The 21621-nt window shown below is 35.0% G+C and overlaps 1 protein-coding gene across 2 annotated transcripts in view; it reads left to right on the top strand.

Moving 5' to 3' along the window:
• LOC101893076 (uncharacterized) overlaps positions 1 to 16974 on the top strand; it is a 91939-nt gene extending 74965 nt beyond the window's left edge. The window contains exons 5-7 of one of the 2 annotated variants that reach the window (XM_005181417.4): positions 736 to 863; positions 972 to 1140; positions 15122 to 16974. In XM_005181417.4, coding sequence (XP_005181474.2) covers positions 736 to 863; positions 972 to 1140; positions 15122 to 15465 — 641 coding nt within the window. In that variant the 3' untranslated portion in view covers positions 15466 to 16974. Of the gene's footprint in view, positions 1 to 735; positions 864 to 971; positions 1141 to 15103 lie in introns of both variants that reach the window. The other variant, XM_011293349.3, reaches the window with a different exon arrangement.
• The last annotated feature ends 4647 nt before the right edge of the window (positions 16975 to 21621 follow it).

The following is a 21621-nucleotide window of genomic DNA, read 5'->3' as shown; positions in this document are numbered from 1 at the left end:
ACCTATAAAATATGAAAAAAGAGTCCGATTGTCATCAAACTTCACAATATTTTTTATCAGCACATGTTCTTGTGGGAAGATTGGATTTAGCGGACCAGTGCTTCTAGTACTTCGCTCACAAATGGTTAAGATTTTGAATGAAATATAACCCTTATAGCATGCGAACACTAAGAGTATCTCTAAGTTTCACTAATCCCAGGTTAGATGTGAATATGGAATTTTTCGATCCACTCCTTCTTCAATTTTTCCTTTTACTTCGGTTAATGCAAAATTTCTGCAAATCGCAAAATTTGTATCAGTGTAAGATAAAGTGTGAAAGAGGAACGCATGGCTCTTCTTTTTCTCGTACTACCCCACAAAAGTTCCATATATATAAGTATATACAACTATATCAAATAAAGTGAGGAAGTAGTTGATATATTCCAAAACTGGCTAGTTGCAATATTTATATCAGAATTAGGTCACATGCGAAATGAAAAATATTGGCCCACTTCTCTGGTATCATCCAAATAAAGGGAGTCATAATCGCAAGTCAAAATACTTTTTAAAAATTGATATACATATATTTTTATTTTTTTATTATTATTTTTTTTTTTCTTAAGTACCTCAAGAATATCATCGCGAATTTTAGACTTTTTTTTAAGAACATCCAATAATTTTAATTTTTAAAAGAGATTTTTCAAGGACTAGTTCTTTTAATGAAGTATCTTATCACAATTCTTCTCATTTTCACAGTGCCCACAGCAACCATCCATGGAGGTCCCGATTTCCATGTTGATAAAGGAAGTACCATCAACTTAACATGTACCGTTAAATTTAGCCTTGAACCGCCAGCTTATATATTTTGGTATCACCATGAAGAGGTAAGTCAATGATAGTTAATTTTTGGAAACTTTCATTATATCGACATTCTCAATTGTATTAAAAAAAACTTAATAACTAACAATTTTCTAAAATTATTTTCTTTGCAGGTCATAAATTACGATTCGACACGTGGTGGCGTTTCTGTCATCACCGAAAAAGGTGATGTGACCACCTCATATTTGCTAATTCAAAATGCAGATTTAGCCGATTCGGGCAAATATTCGTGTGCACCATCAAATGCCGATGTGGCCAGTGTTAGGGTGCATGTTTTGAGTGGTAAGTATTTAATAAGTAAATAGAGGAATCAATACAGATACTAATCATCACTGTTTCTGTTTCAACATTGATTATCTCCTTGAATTCCTTTTCTGGAATTAAAATTCCCCAAAATCATATTTCGCCCAAAATCTACTCCATTGGCTTTAAGAAACATGCAAATACAGTGGAAAAAATACCATTTGAAGTATATGCCCCAACAAATTTTCCGACCATATTTAAAATTTATCGATATATTAACACAGTATACACTCATCATTTCCTGTCAATTACGGAACTTGTTTGGTCATCAATCAGTCGATGGAAAACTGACCGCTTGCATGCCAAAAGATAATTCAAAGGAAATTGGAATTTTTAAGAAAACTTTTGGCCACTCATCGTTGGCGTCGCCATCCTCATGCTCATCCTCACAGGCACCATCCACATTTTCATCCCCATAAATAATGGGACAGAACTCTATCAAATCCATACGTTTCATCTTCCATGTGTACATATGTGTGGGTAAGCATGTATGAGTGTGTTTGTGTGTGTATGTTGAAGAATCAATACAATACGGAAAAACATGTTGGGATTAATGTTTACCATTAGCCAGCCTTGTGGAAATGTGTGTACGAAGATATGCCCCAGAATGGGAGGTGTGGTTGTGGAGGAGATTTGAGAATATGCATACGAATGCATTTCATTCAAATTACCCAACCAAATGGAACGGGACTCTGAGTTGTTTTTTTCCAGCTGTATTCATTTCTTGCACCATCGATTTGAGAAGTGGAGTCGAGCTGCTGGTAAATGCATTTCTATGGCCCGTTCAGAGGTTGTTTTATGCATTAACATAGTGTTGCAAAATATCTTTCATGGGCCATGATTTACGACGATGCTGCTTAGATATGAAATTTCCATTATGCTGGGCAAATAGCACATGGTCACTCGCTTGCTCACTCACCCACCAGGGGTGTTCGTCGATGTTGTTGAGCAACGGGATAAAAAGAACTGACACTTTGCATAAAATTTGCATAATAATTGAGCGTCTGGTTCAAATTGCAATCTACTGGAGTTTTCAATGAACGGACGTAGCTGAGTGGATGCAAACGCTTCCATTATAACGATAACGATAATGATGATGACGATGATTTTCTAGCTATTGAAATTGAAAATTGTTTTGTTTTCAATCAAATGCTATTCGCCGAAAGTTTATTTTTGGCTTCAATGGTAGCTTGATTAAATATGAACTGCAAGTGGGGGGATAGAAGAAAATCACTTTTATTCTAAGAGAAATTGGTCAGTGTTCCGTCGATTATCGCATAGCATAGCATTAAGCATAATAGCATTAAATGTAATTTGAAGATATTATTTGTAGTACTCTTGTACTGAGAAATGAGTACATTTGTAGATCAATGGCTGAGATTTCATTTAGGGTATTGACTCCCATAGAAAGTTTTGTGGGTTGTAAACGTTAGTTTATTGGAAGGGCGGGGAGTTGGTGGGAGGGGAGGTACAGGTATGACTGGACTTATACATTCCTATTTCCACCTGCCATATATTTTATGTTAATGTTACGATTTTTTAAGATCCAAATGCATCGGGTACTAATTTTGGTCAAATTGTTACCCCTTGTGGGGTGGCCCCATTGCTTTCTACAAGATAATTTATTTTTATTGAGAATGTTGACATTTAAGGGGGAAGTACCAGAATGAGTGAACAGAATTCCTCCATTTGCGAATGGGAACTTCGAAATTTGAATATATTACGATGTATCAAAATTGGCCGAAACTGAATACTTCCTTTGGGAGTTATCATGCACAAGCTAGCCAGACAGAGTCGGATACCACTAGGCCGACTCCATATCTCCTAAAACCTATTTCATGCACAGAGCTAGAGCCAAAACCCAATACATCAATGAGGCCGTATTAAATGATTTACCATCCTCTGTATCCATTAGGCTGAGGGTATAATAATCTAGGGCAACAGGTTTTTATATATATTCAAAGGGTTTATATTCTTAAGATCAATATTACATATTTATAGCAATTTGGTTATGGATCAATAAAATAAGTAGAATAGGCACCAGATTCAATCAGGGCTATATTTTTACTCCCACCTCTTTTAATCCTTCAAAATTGATTCTTGGGCCATATGTCAAATCTTGTTTAATATTGAATTACATTACATTCGGACTGTATCTGTATGACAACTTTTTGGGAATAGTAACTTAGAAAATGAGGCAAAAACCTTCCTTGGTTGGAGATTGCACTATGGGTAAAAAGCATGATTTTTTGGCATAAAGTCATTTTTTTTTGGTTTCATATTTTGAAATTTAACTGATTTCCTAAATGTAGATACCCATATTAGAAAAAAAAATGTTTAATATCAATATGGGTGGCAACCCTTTTTTGCTGGCGAGCTTTTAAAGTCAACTGTTTGAAAGTCACTTTGTTTTGGTACAACTGGCAGTAAAGATCAGCTAAGTTCAAGTGCTTCTGATTTGATAAAATTGAAAAAAATAAAGTGTGTAATTATGGAAAACGTTAGTGCAGGTATGTAAAATTTAGACGAGGTGCCCTTTTTGTCATAATTGTCTGTTGTTGTAATACTGTGAAATGTTTCGTTTATGTATAGCTTTATATAAAATCTATAAATTGTAGTTGTGTTCCGTGGAGTGTAACTTGTGAATGGCAAAGCATTGCAAAAAGGTATAAATGCCAAGTTATTAACAAAAGTGTGTTAATTAATGAGTAACTAGCCTTTTTTGTTCTATTTTGTGCCAACACGTGTTTTGCAGTTAAACATGTGTTTGTCCATGCAGCGCTTATTGAAATTTGGAGAAGCAACAATCGCTCAGAAGATGCACTTGTGAAATATGTGTTACAGAATATCAATAATATCAGTTTAAATGAAGACCAAATGCGTTTGATATCAAAACAAGTGAAAGATTTTGTTAATTATATAAAAAAGCATTTGCCAAAGTGCATCCGTAAACTAGAGCGATTTAAAACTAAACATTCAAAATGGCTTAGCAAAAGTATAATTATTGTAATGAATGAGCAGTATGTTTCTCCAAATCATCATAGCCGATCGGCCAGATCGGCTATATAGCAGCTACATGAAATAGTGCCCCAAATCATATAAAAATTCGTAAGTCATCTTGAGGGGGCTTATAAAATGAATACAAACCAAATTTCACTTCAATAGCTTCATAAACAAAAAAGTTGGGTCAAATCGGCTATATAGCAGCTATATGAAATAGTTCCCCAAATCATATGAAAATTCGTAGGTCATCTTGGGGGCATAAAAAATGAATACAAACCAAATTTCACTTCAATAGCTTCATAAACAAAAAAGTTGGGTCAAATCGGCCAAATCGGCTATATAGCAGCTATATGAAATAGTGCCCCAAATCATATGAAAATTCGTAAGTCATCTTTGGGGTATAAAAAATTAATACAAACCAAATTTCACTTCAATAGCTTCATAAACAAAAAAGTTGGGTCAAATCGGCCAGATCCGCTATATAGCAGCTATATGAAATAGTGCCCCAAATCATATGAAAATTGGTAGGTCATCTTGGAAGCATAAAAAATGCATACAAACCAAATTTCAATTCAATAGCTTTGAAATTAGAGTTTATGCCAAAATAAACGTAAAAAAACCCATAGTGGATTGGTCCAAAAACCTTCAAAATAACCCAAATCGAAAGATACCTACAGAACCATGAAAGAGCAAGTCCACCTGATTAAAACGCAAAAATTATGTTGCAGGTGATTTGGCTAGAAAAATTCAAATTACTGAAAAGGTACTGTTTTTGGGGTCTACTTCGTGTTGTTATTTCCAATTCCAGTCATTCTAGATATATCTACTTGTAAGAATGATGGTGATCAAGAATATATAAGCCGATAAGCCTATATACAGGGTAAAATAAAAAAACTGCAACAAAGTCAAACGCCATCATTTTTACATTTTTTTAAAATGTTATTTAATTAAAGCCAGAACTGTCGGAAATAGCATCAAATTTTAGAATAAGTTTAGATTTGTTTGAATTGGTCACATTTGGCACGAATTATGGCCTTCAAACGGCCAATGAAACCGTCACACTCTGACCGAATGTTGCTCTGCGTTATTTTGGCATATTCACAGCGATGCGCTTACTTGAGGTGGTCGCATGTTTTAGTTCCAACCTTGCTTTCCAAAATACTCCAGACGCAATAGTCCAACGGATTGGTATCCTGAGATTTTGGTGGCCATTGAGCGCTGGAAATAGTCCATCGGATTGGTATCCGGAGATTTTGGTGGCCATTGTGCCCTGGAAGTGAAGCGAGGAACCTCATTTTGTAATCATTCTTGGATGGTGAGTGTGGTGGTGCTGAGTCCTGTTGGAATGTCCAAGGTCTGCAGCCAAAATGTTTGTGTGCCCAAGGATTTAATACAACCTCCAGAACATTTTCGCGATAATATTCGGCATTTATTATGATGCTACGGTCGATTAATACGAGCGGAGAGCAACCATCAGTTGTTATGGCGGCCCACACCATCATAATCATGGCCGACGCTTGAGTTGTGGTGGAAAACCGGAGCACATTTTCAGCTAACCTCTCAGGTAAACATGATCATTTTGTTTGTTTACAAATTGCTAGACAGTTTGGCAGTTCACCACTGTCGGCCAAGCGAAGCAACTCTTTAGCTCTATTGAGTCTATTTTCTCTCTGTTGCGGTGTACGTTCTTGCACTTTTTCGAATTTCAATGGCTTTACCCCGAGCTCATTTTTCAATGTTTTCCGAATGGAATATTGCGATATATTCAGCTCACAGGCCATTTTCGGCCACTGCGGCGCGGGTTTCGATCAAGTCGCTTTTTTTTCGAGCCATTTCTACTGATGTTGCTGTTTCCGTTCCTCCACTTTCTTGAAGTCGGGCTACGCTACCAGTATCACGGTAACGAGCGATGGTGCGAGACACAAAATATTTATTCACATTTAAGTGCTGAAGTGCTCTAACGATAGGCTCTTCTGATTTTCTAGCCAAATATAAAGAAATCAGACTATACGGCTTCAATTCCATCACGAATAACTTTTTTTGTGGAAAATTCTCACCAAAATGCTTTTATGCGCTTGCAAACATTATAATGAGCTGTCACTGGAATAATTTTTAAAGCTGTCGGACAAGTGACTTAAAAAATGACAGCATTCTGAAGTTGGTTGCAGTATTGTCATTTCACCCAGTAATTACATATGGCCTTAGGAGATTGGTCAGTTAAGTTAAACCTAAATTATGCAGTGTCTTGAAAAAATCAATTCTATCTATGTTACAGAATAAATGAAAAACAAGAAAAAAATAAAAAGACAACCTTTATATGGGGGCTATACGAAGACGTGTTCCTTCATAAGTAAATTTTTGTCATATGCTGTAGTAGCCATTACTAACTTTCAATACAAAATTTGGAACAGTTCTGATAAAAAATGTCGCTAAAATCATCAAAATACCGAATATCGGTAGATACCTGCACATACACTTTTTTGCCACACGTTGTTATACCCGTTGTGAACTTCAATGAAATTCCAGTTAATTATGTCGCTAAAATTATCAAAATACCGAATTTCGAGGGGCATCGTTATATAGGGGCAATTTAAATACGTGGACCTAAACACGAAACGTTGTCGTAGGCTATAGTACCTATTATGAATTTTATATACAAAATTTAAAATAATTCCGGTAAAAATATCGCTAAAATCTTGAAAATACCGAATATTGGGAGGTACAGTTTTCTGAGGGCTATATGAAAAAGTGGACCACATGGCCAATTTACAAACCTAACCTGCCTACTGACAAAATTTTATTTATCTCAATTCGTTCGAAAGGTAGATTAATTACAACAGAATGAAAGACGGACATCGCTAAATCTCAGACTTAGAATTTTGCACAGATTAAGAATTTATATACTTTGTTGGGTCTGACATGAGTATTTAGAGGAGTTACATAGTATGGTGGAGAATATAAAAATAGAATTAACATATATGGTTAATACCTGCAAAAGATTTGTGACATTTTTTTCAATTCCTCTTTTCACAGGAAAATTTTCAAACGCAAACTTATTAAAAAACAAATAAGCAAAGGCTACAGTCGAGCGGGTCCGACCGTTGAATACCCTACAACGCTATAATAAACGATACAGTTTATATAGGAGAGATACTCGAAAGAATTCCACAAGACATTGTAATAAAAGAAAACCATCAGGTTTCGTTCTCTAATTTTCGAATAATACCAACTTAAACTAATTTAAATGGTCTTCCTAGATCTGGGACCTATATTTTCCAAAGACTATAATCTCTCAGAAGTGGCAAAAGATTAATATTTATTATTGGTTTTTGACTAAAACGCATCTATATGAGATACAGACATTTGACTATATTCTTCAACGAAATCAGCGTTAACGAAATAGTCAGAAGTGCGTCTTTCCTGTATTTGTGAATTCTCCAAAAAGTCACTGAAATGGACATTTTCGTATTTTGTCTACAAAAGTTGGCAAACTGTTATTCTGTTATTGTTATTAACTGTTATTAATGTTCAATGTGTAATATTTTTGGATGGCCATCCAAAACTGCTTGGCTTTTGCAATGTCCGGTAACCCCCATTCAAATATGCGTGAGGATCGGGCGATAATTACGACCTGCTGACAATTTTGCAGTTTTTTGGTTCATTTCAACCCCAAAATATATGGCGATCATCTCCAAAAAGAGTAGGCTTCTATTCTGACCCTCATCTTATCCCCATGCAAAATTTCGTAAGGATCGGGCCATAAATGCGATCTGTATATGATATCCTGATATCCTAACTACTTAGTTTTGTTAGCTGTAGAAATATTACCAAATGTTTAATTCAAAATGAAAATATGCCAAAAATATGACAAAATTGAAAAAATATGAGAAAATTTTACAAAATCAATATTTCCATCTTTAGAGAGATATTTTTATGCGATTTTTTAGACGTTTTTTCTTTCCTGCCAAGAGGCCATTCTGAATTAATGAGAACTGTCGAAATCAGTTCAGCCGTTCTCGACATATAAGAGATCTTTCAAGCATATCTTCTTTGATAGACATTTATATCGCACATATTTTGCTATATATCCGATTAGTTGGATGTTAACATCAATGTAAAGGTCAGAAGTAGCATTGTCATGGCTTTGTTATTTCGCCGGTATTTAAAATATTCGCGGTTTAATGAAAAATTTTGAATTTTTTCAACCCAAAAGATATGGTCTATTTTACCCGCAAAATATTATCCGATGGATACCCAAATTGGTAGGCTTCTTCCCCGCCCTAAACTCTAGCTACATGCGAAATTCCGCGTCGATTGGTCTATAATTGCGACCTGTATAGCTACTTCAAAATCCGACATTTTTTCAGTATTTGGTCCATTTCAACCCCTAAACATTTGGCGATCATCTCCAAAAGAAATAGGCTTCTATTCTGACCCTAACCCCACCTCCATTTTAAATTTCGTAAGGATCGGGCCATAATTGCGACCTGTAGCGTGATTACAAATTAACATGGACAGACGGACGGACGGACATACATATCTAGATCGACTCAGCTCGGCGAGCTAGGAAGATCCATATATACTTTCCTATATGGGAAACCAATATTTCGAGGTGTTACATAAATTCTGGCCCAATCAAACTTATAATACCCCCAACACATAGTGTTGTAGGGTATAATAAGAGAATCAAATTTTTATTTTAATTCGAACATTTTTAGAAATATTTTTTAAATATTATATTTTCCTTATAATACATCAAAAAATCTTGCATAGATTTGCTATTCTTCAATAGGAGATGAATCCCTATACAATAAATAAAATAATTCTGAAAATTGATAAATTGTGCTAACAGTTATACTAAACCTTTATTAAGTTATTTGAACTCCTGCCCCCTCGCGCCCTACATATATTTCGTTCATGGCCTCAATGACATACCGTTTTAACGCTTGTGTTTCTGACCAATGTCTAACCATTTTAGATTTGATAAATTGATCCCCATAAACGCTTAAACATTTTTTTGTGGTTCATGTTTTGTTTTTGAACATTTTCGTGATACTTTCAATTAGTGACAACTATTAAATTAATGGATTGATTCAATCTGATAAACCGCACAACGAATATTTTTGGTGTTAATGCTAAGCTTTCAATTGGACACTGTTATTATCTACATAGATACATACAACATGTATACATACATACATACATACACATATCGTGATAAATATCCATAAATGTTAAGCGTTAAGTGACCCATGAAAATGCGATATCATTTTAATTGCCAATAAAATTTGATATTGCTGAATCAGGTCGAAATGGAGTGTCACATTAAATAACTTGGTTGAAAAGAAATTTGCATTTGAGTAAATGGTTTCAACTTTGTTTATACATTGACATTCCATACGAAATTAATTCAAACATTTTAAAATATTAAATGATGTGATACCTTTTCATGTCAATTGGGTTGTGTTGTGTTTAGGGTGAATTGAAAGGTTACAAAGATGACTCAGACACAAACGAATAAGTTCAAAGGTGAAAATCGATTACTATTTGTTGGTCTCTGTTGAAAAGGTCTTTGCAGTTGTTCTCTAAATTTTCTGAAAAACAATATATTTTGGCATTCTTAGAAAAAGAAAATAGAAGATTTCTTATTATTAAATAAGAAAATGTAATCAGTTACCAAATTCTATGGAAAAATACGTGAAGATTTTATAGACTTCTATTAAAACAAATTATTTGTCTTCTATTAAAGAATTTTTTATACCCTTAGCCATATGGCTACAGAGGGTATATGTCATTTGATACGGTCAAAACGTGCCTAGTCGAAATAACGGTTTTAGACCCTAGGTCTCTATGGACCAAATCATTTTGAGTCGATCTAGCGATATCCGTCCGTCCGTCCGTCCGTCCGTCCGTCCGTCTGTCTGGCTGGTGCGCACGATAACTCTCGAAGGGAGTATCCGATTCGGTCCAAACTTGGTACATAGTAATATTTTTGTCAAACTTAGATCGAGTTCGGAGATGGGCAATATCGGTCCACTCCTTCTGGTATCTCCCCCACAAAAGGTCGAAATTTTCAAAAAAAAATATTTTTTGCACAGAAAGAGAAACGGTAATCCGATTTTACTCCAACTTTGCAAATCTTAATATTTGCGTCAGTGCTAGGTCAAGTGTGAAAATAGAAACCACCGGCCCACTCCATCAAGTACCTTCCCCACAAATGGTCAAAATTTTGAATAATTACCGATTGTCTTCAAATTTCACACATCCCAATATTTTTATTAACCCAAGGTCTGGTATTAAGATGGAATATATCGGTCCACTCCTTCTGGTCCCTCCCACACAAATGATCGAGATTTTCAAAAAAAATGTATATTTTGTGCACAGAAAGAGAATCGATAATCCGATTTTGTTTTAACTTTGCAAATCCTGATATTTACGTCTGGTGCAAAAACGGATAATATCGGTCCACTCCATCAAGAACCTTCCCCACAAAAGGTCGAAATTTTGAATATCCATCAAGCTCTTAAAACACTAAATTAACATCCGAATCCATTCAGACTTAGCACGTCTCAAAATTTTTATAAACGCAAGATCTTTTATAAAGATGGTAGAGATCGGACCATTCGTTCTGGTACCTCCCACACAAAGGACCTAAGTTTTGAATAATCAAAATGAGCAAAGAATCCGAAATAAACATCCGGTTCTCTTCAAATTATACACGTCCCATTATTTCTACTAACTCATGATCTGGTGTGAAGATGGGATATAACGGTCCACTACCTCCCCCACAAAGGATCAAAATTTTGAGTATCCATGAAGCTCATAAAACGCAAAATTAACATCCGATTCTATTCAGACTTGGATGATGTAGAAGACCGATTGTCTTCAAATTTCACATATCCCAATAATTTTATTAACCCAAGGTCCGGTGCCAAGATGGAATACACCGGTCCACTCCTTCTGGTACCTCCCCCACAAAAGGCCAAAATTTTTAGTATCCATGAAGCTCGTAAAACGCAAATTTAACATTCGATTCTATTCAGACTTAGAGCTTCTCAATATTTTCATCAACACAAGATCTGCCAACTTATAGTTGTCATAACTTGCGAAACAAGTCGTGATTCTTAACAAGTTGCTATATCTAAATATTTCTCTTAACCAGTATTCTGATATGAATATGTAATTTGTCGGAATTTATGTTTTCGCATAAAATTGGATACGAATGTTCGATTTTCTTCAAATTTTGCATATACCCATATATTTGATCTGTATTAGATGAATTATGAAAATGGAATACTTCAGTCCGCTATATCTGTTACTTGACGCATATTTCCGAAAATGTGCACATATCTCATATAAAGTACAAGAAGTAGTCGATATAATCCAAATCTGTCTCGTTCATAACTTAAGGCTGGGGGTATAAATCTGTCGGCAAAACAGACTGATACTATTTTACTTGTTTTGTTTCCGATTAAAGAATTTTTCAATAAAGGAAATTCACATCACTTTTAATGGAAGAGGAAATTCTAGCATTTGAATTAGGAAGATCCTTCAATTGAAAGAAATCTCTTTTAATTATAAAAGGAGTCCCCTTTGTCATCATAAAGGGAAAATACTCCCATTCTTTTGAAACAACAAACCTAGGTAAAAGGTATATTATTTCATGGCATGCCTATGGAAGAATGTATTCTGGTCTCTTGGATTTGCTAATATTCTGGAATTCAATTCCAGTATTCTTGTATACACTTTAGATTCTATAGAAAGCAATCTTCCAGTAAAACTTATCCTGTGGTCTACATTTAAGTACTTTGTAAAAAATGCCTTCAACTATTCCACTTTTATGGAAGAAGGCGGTTAGGTTTTGTCTAGAACATGCATTTTCTATGTAAATTTCCGTAGATGAGGGTCTTTTGCTCTTCTTCAAGAAAAAGAAATGTCTTTGATGGAAATTCTTCTGAGATTGTATGAAATAAGACCACAAGATCTACAGGTCATCCATTGGATGTTCCATAGAAAATGGCATTTTAGTTTTCCGCGTAGATGGATGATTTTATTCCATCCCTTAAGGTCCTCTACCGATTTTTAGTCTTCGGCAGAAGGAAGACCTTTGCGTATTCTGTAAAAATCTCCTGTAAAAGAAAGACTTTTGTTATCTTATTGAGGAATACAACTTGTCCAAAGAGGAAGAAGCAAAGAGGACTTCCAGTTGTTCTCCTATAATAGAAAACTGTCTGGTCTTTTATGGGAGAAGATCTTATAGTTTTCTATGGAAGAAAGTCTTCTGGCCTTCTTCTTTGGAAAGAAGATTTCTCCTATGAAAGAAGGCCTACAGTTCTTCTATGGAAGAAGACTTACAGATAATTTTTCGAAGGAGAACTGCAACGACAAGATTTCTCCCCTTGGGCCTCTGGTCTTCTCTGGAAGGAGACAAATATAAATCTACGGCAGAAGACCTACAGATCTTCTGTGAAAGAAGATTGATTGGTCTTCCATGGAAGAAGAGCCTACAGTTCTTCTATGGAAGGAGACCAAATTTCTGGAAGGAGAACTGTAACGACAGGATTTCTCCCCTCGGGCTAGAATAGCAGGGGTTCGTACAGAAATTTTATTTGTTTGTATTTTATTGAGGAGTAAACTATTACGCTTATTAAATGGTAAATAAATAAAAACGGATCCTAATAGTCTTCGGTCCGGGATTGGAAGTGGGTCTTCAACTCGAGACTTGGATAAGTACTCGAGACACGAGACCGGTACACAGGATTTGGGTGCTCAGGATTCGGTGCGAGAGACCTGGATATCTACTCAAGCCAACTACAAAGATATTCAAAGATACATTTGTGAGAGACCTTAATAAATACTCAAGCAGACTACAAGGATATTTAAAGCTACTGTATCAAAAGACCATAATAAGTACTCAAACAGGCTATAGGATATTCAAAGATACTGTTGTAAGCACCTTAAAAAATACTCAAGCAGACACCGCTGCAAGAGACCTTAATAAGTACTCAAGCAGTCTACAAGGATCTAGGACACTAGGACTACAAAGATATTCAAGGTTACTACCGGGATTCAAGAATTAGAGACCTGGATAAGTTCTCAAAGAAAGGATGTCACTTACCAAAGTTAGTGTTATCACGTTCAAGGTGTGGCACTGACTGTCTCGATTCTGCCATAAACTGCCCTTTTATACACTGCTGCACCACGTGTTCGCGGTGGAGTAAAGGGAACTTGTTTACAAAAAGTTGGCTATCACAACAACACTGCTCGTGTATATCACCGTCAATAGTGGCGATGAGTGATACAGTTCTTCTATGGAAGCAGACCTACAGTCCTTCTATGAAAAAAGGAAGACCTACTGGTCTTCTATGGAAAAACTTTGCTTATGGAAGAAGCAAAATCTACTGGTCTTCTATGGAAGAAGGAGGACTTACTAGTCTTCTATGTAAGAAGGAAGACCTACTGGTCCATTATGGAAGAAGAACTACTGGTCTTTTATGGAAGAAGACTTACTGGTCTTCTATGGAAGAATATCTACTGGTATTTTATGACAGAAAATCTAATGGTCTTCCATGGAAGAATATCGTGTGTTCTTCTTTCAGAAAAGACAAACTTGTCTGTTCTGATAAAAGTCCCTCCGGTCTTTCCTGAAAAAGCTTCTCGGGAAATAGACTTCCTGGTTTTCTATAGAAGTAAATCTCAAAGTTTTCTCTGGGAGAAGACCATCTTGTTTTTTAGGATCAAGATTTTCCGAGTTTCTATTGAAAAAGAACATTTGGTTTTCTGGAGTAGAATACTCCATAATATATGGAAGAAGACCCTCTTGAGTTCTATGGATGAAGACTTTCTGTTCTTCTATGGAAGAACACTTTCTGGTTTTCTATAAACGTATATGCCCTTCTTCTCCTGGGGAAGTAGAACTTCTGCCCTTGTCTATCAAAAAAGGACTTCTGTTCTTCGCATCTTTTATGGAAAAAGGCATTCTTGGGGTATGTGGAAGACGAACTTCTTGTCAATATAGGAATTTCTTCTGGTAATTAGAAGAAGAATACCTTCCGTAAACGAATGTCCTACGTTCATCTGTAGAAGGAATTTTTTCTGGTATTTTCTAGCAGTGTGTGTTCCCAATAAAAGGACCTTCTACGGAAGAAACGTGTTATAGAGAATTCTGCTGGGCGATTATAAAAACAGTCTTTTAAAAAAATTTTATCTATTATTATATCATCATCATCTTTATCCCAGAAAATACCTTAGGTTATCCCTTAATCTAGTTTTTTTGAGAATATATAATTGATTTTCTATAGAAAATCGATCTGGTGTAGGGAAAAATATCCTTATTTTTTCTCAATGAACATTTTGGCTGTCTCAGTAAACAATATTATTTACTTCTATGGGGGAACCTTCTTATATTGTAAAGGCCATCTTTCGTCGTCCTTTTTTTACTTAAAAAAAAAGATCCCTCTCTATACCAAAATGGTTGTAAATATTGGTATTACTTTTATAAATTTTGTCATAGAGACTATTACATAATTCTCCGCTTTTTTAATATTCATGTATTAAAGTGACACTGAATCTGAAACGAGTTTCATTGCCTCATTTTTAACTGCGACCTTAACTCTACTAACATGTCTTGCGGAGCAATATCCCAAATGCCGAGTTACAAGCATTTAACAAAAAACAAAAAAAAAACATTTTTTTTAAATTAAAATATTTTGCTTAAATTTTCATGAAGTGCACCAATAGAAATATCGATTAGAAAATTATCTAAAATCTGCCTTTATGGCCTACAAAATTAGCCACATTTATGCCAACCAGTTGTAATATATTCCATTTTATTTTTTGCTCCATCAAAAAAATAATCTCTTATCTAGTCCTAGTTTGGTGTGCCCCTTTTTTTAATTCATGTCATCCTGAATATTGTTAACAAAATCATTGAAATCAGTTCGTTCTCTCATTTCAGGCGAACATCCGGAGGCAATGCAAACAGAATCGGCTTCCGGCTGTCATCAATGTACATGGCTACTAACCACGGCCCTGCTCCTACTGCTGCTGCTCAAACAAACATTTCTCTGTAATCCGCTTTCTATGCGCCGGTGGTGGTGCTGGTGGTGGCAATCAAATTCACACAACAACACAGCGCCGTCAGAGCGAAGCAGAGAAACCACCAAAACCACATCAACAACAGATCACACTTCTACGCCCTGCAAGCGGATACATGAACAATTTGCGGCAAACAAAATCATCATCGATTTGCATAACAATCCGGATAACTATATGATAAAAAACCATAGAAATTGTTGCTGACACCATCGCCATGGTCATGAGAGCAGTCATCGCCATCATCATTCCCATCGACAGCATCCTCATCGTGACGATAATCACCATAATTGTCCACACCAGCATCAGCAATTGGAAATCTACTTTAGTTGATACAATCGAGAGGAGTAAGAAGTTAGTCAGTCATTCGGGTTTTTATATACAGATCTTGACTTGATTATTCTTGGTTAGGGAGATGGATAAAGGAAATCGAAATATATATTTATATATGTACCCATAGATAACTTAAGGAAAATAATAGCACATAAGTGAATTAAAGAAAGTAAGGAAGAAATTTAAAATTTTTTGTATAATAAGCTCTTAGAATCGTAAGCTATATTCATGCATATATCGGTAATATTAGAATAGTTTGAATACATTATGCAATGGAGGGAAAGGGGGCAAGTAATTCAATTAAACGCAATAGGTATCTTCAGATTTTTGGAACGTACGTGGGAAGAAATAAAGATTGTCTTTTTAAAAAAAAAATATTTGGAATATGCGAAAAATATTTCCATATGAGCAGATTTTCGTGGATTTATATAAGTAGACTTATTTTCAAAATTGTTCTGGTCTTAGTTGAAAAATGCAAAATATTATCAAAGTTTTGTGGGTGAACGGGAAAAAATTGGAACGGAAAGATAAGACATTTAATATAAAATTTCCAATTAAAGATTAATTTGGAGAACTGCCTTTTGGTCAATGTTAATATTTAAAATTTACTTTTTACCTATACCACTAACCATAAAATATGACAATTTCCAAGGTATTGATATTTGCAGTAGATATTTTAGATGTTTAGATAGGCAATATAGGGTTACTGTAAGATTCAGACCACATATCTACTGATTATCAGTCATTTAACCAGATCTCCTGCATTTCCGTTATTTCGGTTTCTTAGGGGATTATTTTGAGATCTCCCAAAATAGTCAAAATAGGTATAGCCCTTTATATAATGGAATTTCGACAAATTAGGTATTCTTAATGGGTAGGCGAATTGGCCAAAAAAAAATTTTTCCACGGTAAATAAAGGACCTATGTGTTGGAGATCCAGGAAGCGTTAGATTATCTTTCCGAAAATGTTTATTTACTTTGCTCATTTCATATGGCCAAAACATCAATCATCGAAATAACGATTTTAGATTTATCTTTGGACCAAATCTGTTTCAGGACATTTAGAGTCGATCTGGGGGTGTACGTCGGTCTGTCTGGCTGGCTGGTGGACAGGATAACTCTCGAAGAGAGTATCCGATTTGGTCCAGTCTTGATACAGCGTGCTATTATCATCAAACTTCGATCGAGTTTAAACAAATCGATCCGCTCCTTCTGGTAAAAAAAAATATTTCACTGCACAGAAGTAGGAAGTATCAAAAAAGTCCAAACCTGGCAAGTCACATTATTTATATCATACTAAATTATGTCCGATACCAAATGGACAATATTGGCCCATTCCTTCGGAGCCAGCTAAATAGAGGGTCAATAACTTGAATAATCATAACAGAAGTCAAAATATTATTTAAATATATTTTGACTTCTGTTATGATTATTCAAATTATTGACCCTCTATTTAGTAAGTTCCGAAGGAATGGGCCAATATTACCTTTGAATATACCTTTGTCCACAATACCGACTGTTACTTCTTATATTGTTTAAGTGGTATTTTTATCTTCTTTGTGTTTGATTCAATTTTATATCAATTTGAATTAAATCCTTAAGTGAGAACGAAATGCTGGACTCTATGGGTGTCATGTAAATTTTTTGAGGACGAAAATTTTCAGTAACTAAATACATATGGAAAACGGTAAAATTTAATTCGAATTACTTTTATTTCTCTAAGAAGTTTCTTCTGACGGTTTTGCCACTTTTTGAAGAAGGACCACACCATATAAATGTATATGAGTTTTCGATAATTTTATTGAATGAAATAAAAAAACTTCGGAAATAGAATTAAATTTTAGAATAAGTTTATATTTGTTCGAATTGGTCACCTTTGGCACGAATTATAGCCTTCAAACGGCCAATGAAATTGTCACACGCTGCCGAATGTTGCCTTACGGTATTATGGCCCATTCCCTTCGAAGTGCTTGCTTGAGGTGTTCGATATTTTGGTATTTTTTAGTGCCAACCTTGCTTACCAAAATAGTTCAGACACAATGGTCCAACGGATTGGTCTCCAGAGATTTTGGTGGCCATTGTGTGCTGGAAATGAAGCGAGGAATCACATTTTGTAACCATTCTTGGGTGGCGCGTGCTGAGTGCAATGGTGCTGAGTCCTGCTGGAATGTACAAAATCTGCGGCCAAAAAGTTTGCGTGCCCAAGGCTTTAATACACCCTCTAGAATATTTTCTCCATAATATTCAGCATTGATTCCGATGCCACGGTCGATTAATACGAGCGTAGAGCTACCATCGGCTGTTATGGCGGCCCCACACCATCACACACCACACCACACACCGCCGGTGCTTGAGTTCTGGTGGCCAACGGAAAGTGCACATTTTCAGCTGACCTTTTTGGCAAGTAAACACGATCAATTTGTTTGTTTGTAAACTGCTAGACAACGAATGTTTTCTCATAGGAGAATACCATATTCGGCAGATCACCACTTTCAGCCAAGCAAAGCAACTCTTATCTCTTTTGAGTCTATTTTCTTTCTGTTGCGGTGCAAGTTCTTGCATGTTTTGGAATTTCAATGGCTTTACCCCGAACTCATTTTTCAGAATTTGTCGAATGGAGTATTGCGATATGTTCAGCTCACGAGCCAGTTTTCGGCCACTGCGACGCGGGTTTCGATCAAGTCGCTTCTTTACTTTTCGAACCAACAACATCTACTGATGTTGCTGTTTTTTCCATCCACTGCCTTGACGTCGGTCTACGCTACCAATATTACGGTAACGAACAATGGTACGAAACACAAAAGATATATTCACATTTCAATGCTGGCGTGCTCTAATGATAGCCACTTGTGGTTTTCCTGCCAAATATAAAGAAATCACACTATTACGCATAAATCCCATCACGATTAACTTCTTTTCTGGAAAACTTTCACCAAAATGTTTTTGTACGCTTGTAAACAATATAACAGCTGTCGGACGAGTGGCTTAGAAAAGACAGCAATCTGAGGTTGGTTGCAGTTTTTTCATACAGGGTGAGATTTATTCTTGACCAGTGTAAAATTCTAAGACGATTAGCCGTGTTGTCCGTCTCTTGTGATCACGATAGATTCAAAACGAATAAAGATAGGTAGCTACAATTTCGCACAGATCAGTCTTTTGTCTGCAGGCATCTCAAGTTCGCAGATGGACTATGTCCGTCAACGATATTGTATAGCCCACATTAACGTCACACCCCGATATTCGGTATTTTGATGATTGTAGCAAAATTTTGCAATGAAATTGTCTGAAAATATACAAAAGAAGTTCCTTCTGAGTACTTTACTCTGTGAAAGTGTATTGTCTATATATGTTCAAATATCATGTATCCCCCATATAACGGTACCTCCATAAATTCGGTATTTTGATGATTTGAGCTGCATTATTGAATGGAATTGTATATATATATATATATATATATATATATATATATATATATATATATATATATATATATATATATATATTTATTTTTTTTTTTTTTTTGGCTAGAAGTATTTTTTCAAACTAATTTTTTTAAGATTCAAATCACTTTTTAGAGTTTTTCCGAGTGTATCATGATTGTATTTATGAGAATGGGCTGTATTACTCGATTTTTTCCAATGAATTGTGTACCACTGTGTACTTGCTAAAAATATCTAAAAGTAGAATATTGCAATGTGAAACTGAAGCCCCTTCCTTAGAATGATATAAAATAAATAATAAAAACTGTATAACAGTGATATACTAATTAGATATAGGTCATATTATGATATGTATTTAAGGTATACTCTAGAAAATACATGATATCAAATGTAAATATTAAGAAAATCCTCGAAGGAGATAGAGTAAGAATAAATAAGGTAATCCTCATAAATTTATTTGTTAAAAATTTATTAAGTTTTCACATATGTTTAATGTAAAATTATTAATTGTTTTAACAATCTTCTGAAAATATCACAATTTAGAGCGCCACAAATATTTTTTAAATCTCAAATTTATTTTAAGAATTAAATCCTCTTTCACATTTACATGCTCTTGGTTATAATTTTTTTACTATTTTTTATTTCATTTCACCATATTTGATTATCATAATATTGGCGTAATATGCAATATTTAATCGGATCATGTATGTTTTTAACAATCAGTTATTCGTGCAAATTGTTACATTTTGAATAATGATTTATTTATATTTACTCTCTCACATCAGTGTATAAAATTTTCACATAAATCAAAACTAAAATATATAAATACATAGATTTAATAAGATTTCGAATTCATATAACTATAGTTGTAAATTATGAATTTGAAAAGAAATATTTAATAAAAAGTATAACTACATAACGGTTAATTGTAAAAATATTTATTGTGTAATTTTTTTTTCAAACTGTAGCATAATAATGAGGTAAGTAAATATATAAACAAGTAAGCAAAGGCTATTGTCGTGCGGGGCCGACCATGTGATACCCTACATTCTAAATTTATAAAATTTGTCAAAATCGCTCCAGCCATTCTGGAAATATAAGCATTCTAGCACATCCCCTTCCTTTGAATATATACATGGTATATATTTCGCTATATATATATCCGATATTTTTACTATCGGCATATACGTAACGGTCAGAATTGACCTGTTCGTCTATTTGCGATTTCGCCGGCATTAAAAATATTCGCGGTTAAATGGAAATTTTGACTTTTATTTATCACAAATGCTATGGTCTATTTCAACCACTAAATGTTACCCGATGACCATCAAAATTGAAAGGCTTCTGCCCAACCTTAAGCTCTAGCCCCATGCTAACTTCCGCGTCGATTGGTGTATAATTATGTCCTGTGGAGCAACTGCAAAATCAGAAAATTTTTCAGTTTATGGTCCATTTCAACCCCTAAATATTATGCGATCTTCTCCAAAAGCAACAGACTTCTCTTCTGCTCCTAGCTAAATTTCGTGAAGATCACGGACAGACGGACATACATAGCTAGATCGACTCAGCTCGGCAAGATAGGAAGATCCATTTATACTCTCCTATGTGGGAAACCAATATTTCGGGGTGTTACATAATTTTTGGCCCAATCAAACTTATATAATAGTGTCGTAGGGTATAAAAATAACATTTTTATACCCTACGACACTATTTGGAGATGATCGTAAATTTATTTTAAAAAATTAGTTTTATGTCGTCCTATGAGTTATAATATGGAATTATTTAACATTCACCAATTCCTAGATTCAACAGCGAGGTATCCTGTGCTTTACTAGTATAAAAGTAGGGACGGTTTTTGCACGTAATTTTCCTATCCCGAAAAGAACTCACGGTTTAATCATCACTGCCATCTTCATATTGAATTACTTCAGCTCTACAAATGCTAAGTAACTGTTTTTTTTTTTTTTTAAGAAATATAAGAATAATAAGCTCGCATGTATGACTACCCGAGTTTGAAACAAGTAAAAAAGCAGCTAAGTTCGGCCGACCCGAACTATTTATACCCTCCACCATTTGGAAGGAACTTGAAAATTAAAAAAAAAAACTCCGAAAACTATCACTTAATGGAATGGCGTTATATGGGGACTATATGAAGACGTGAACCTGCTTACGATTTTTTGTCATATGCTGTAGTACCCGTTACGAACTTCAAATACGAAATTTGAAACAGTTTCAGTGAATAATGTCGCAAAAATCATGAAAATACCGAGTATCGGGAGGTAACGTCATATGGCGCCTATACGGACGGACGTGGACCTGCACAGATAATTTTCTGCTTTAGGCTGTAGTACCCATTATGAACTACAAATACCAAATTTGTTACAATTCCGGTGAATAATGTCGCAAAAATCATGCAAATATAGAGTATCGGGAGGTAACGTCATATGGCGCCAATATGTACGAAGATGTGGACCTGCATAAGAAATTTTTTGCCATAGGTTGTAGATCTTCCAATACAAAATTTGAAACGATTCCGGTGAATAATATTGCTGAAATCATCAAACAACCGACTATCGGGAGGTTGTACCGT

Source organism: Musca domestica, unplaced genomic scaffold (genome assembly GCF_030504385.1).
Source record: "Musca domestica strain aabys unplaced genomic scaffold, Musca_domestica.polishedcontigs.V.1.1 45, whole genome shotgun sequence".
Taxonomy (NCBI): domain Eukaryota; kingdom Metazoa; phylum Arthropoda; class Insecta; order Diptera; family Muscidae; genus Musca; species Musca domestica.
Note: the sequence above shows the minus strand (reverse complement) of the source record. Positions and strands in the feature narration are given on the sequence as shown.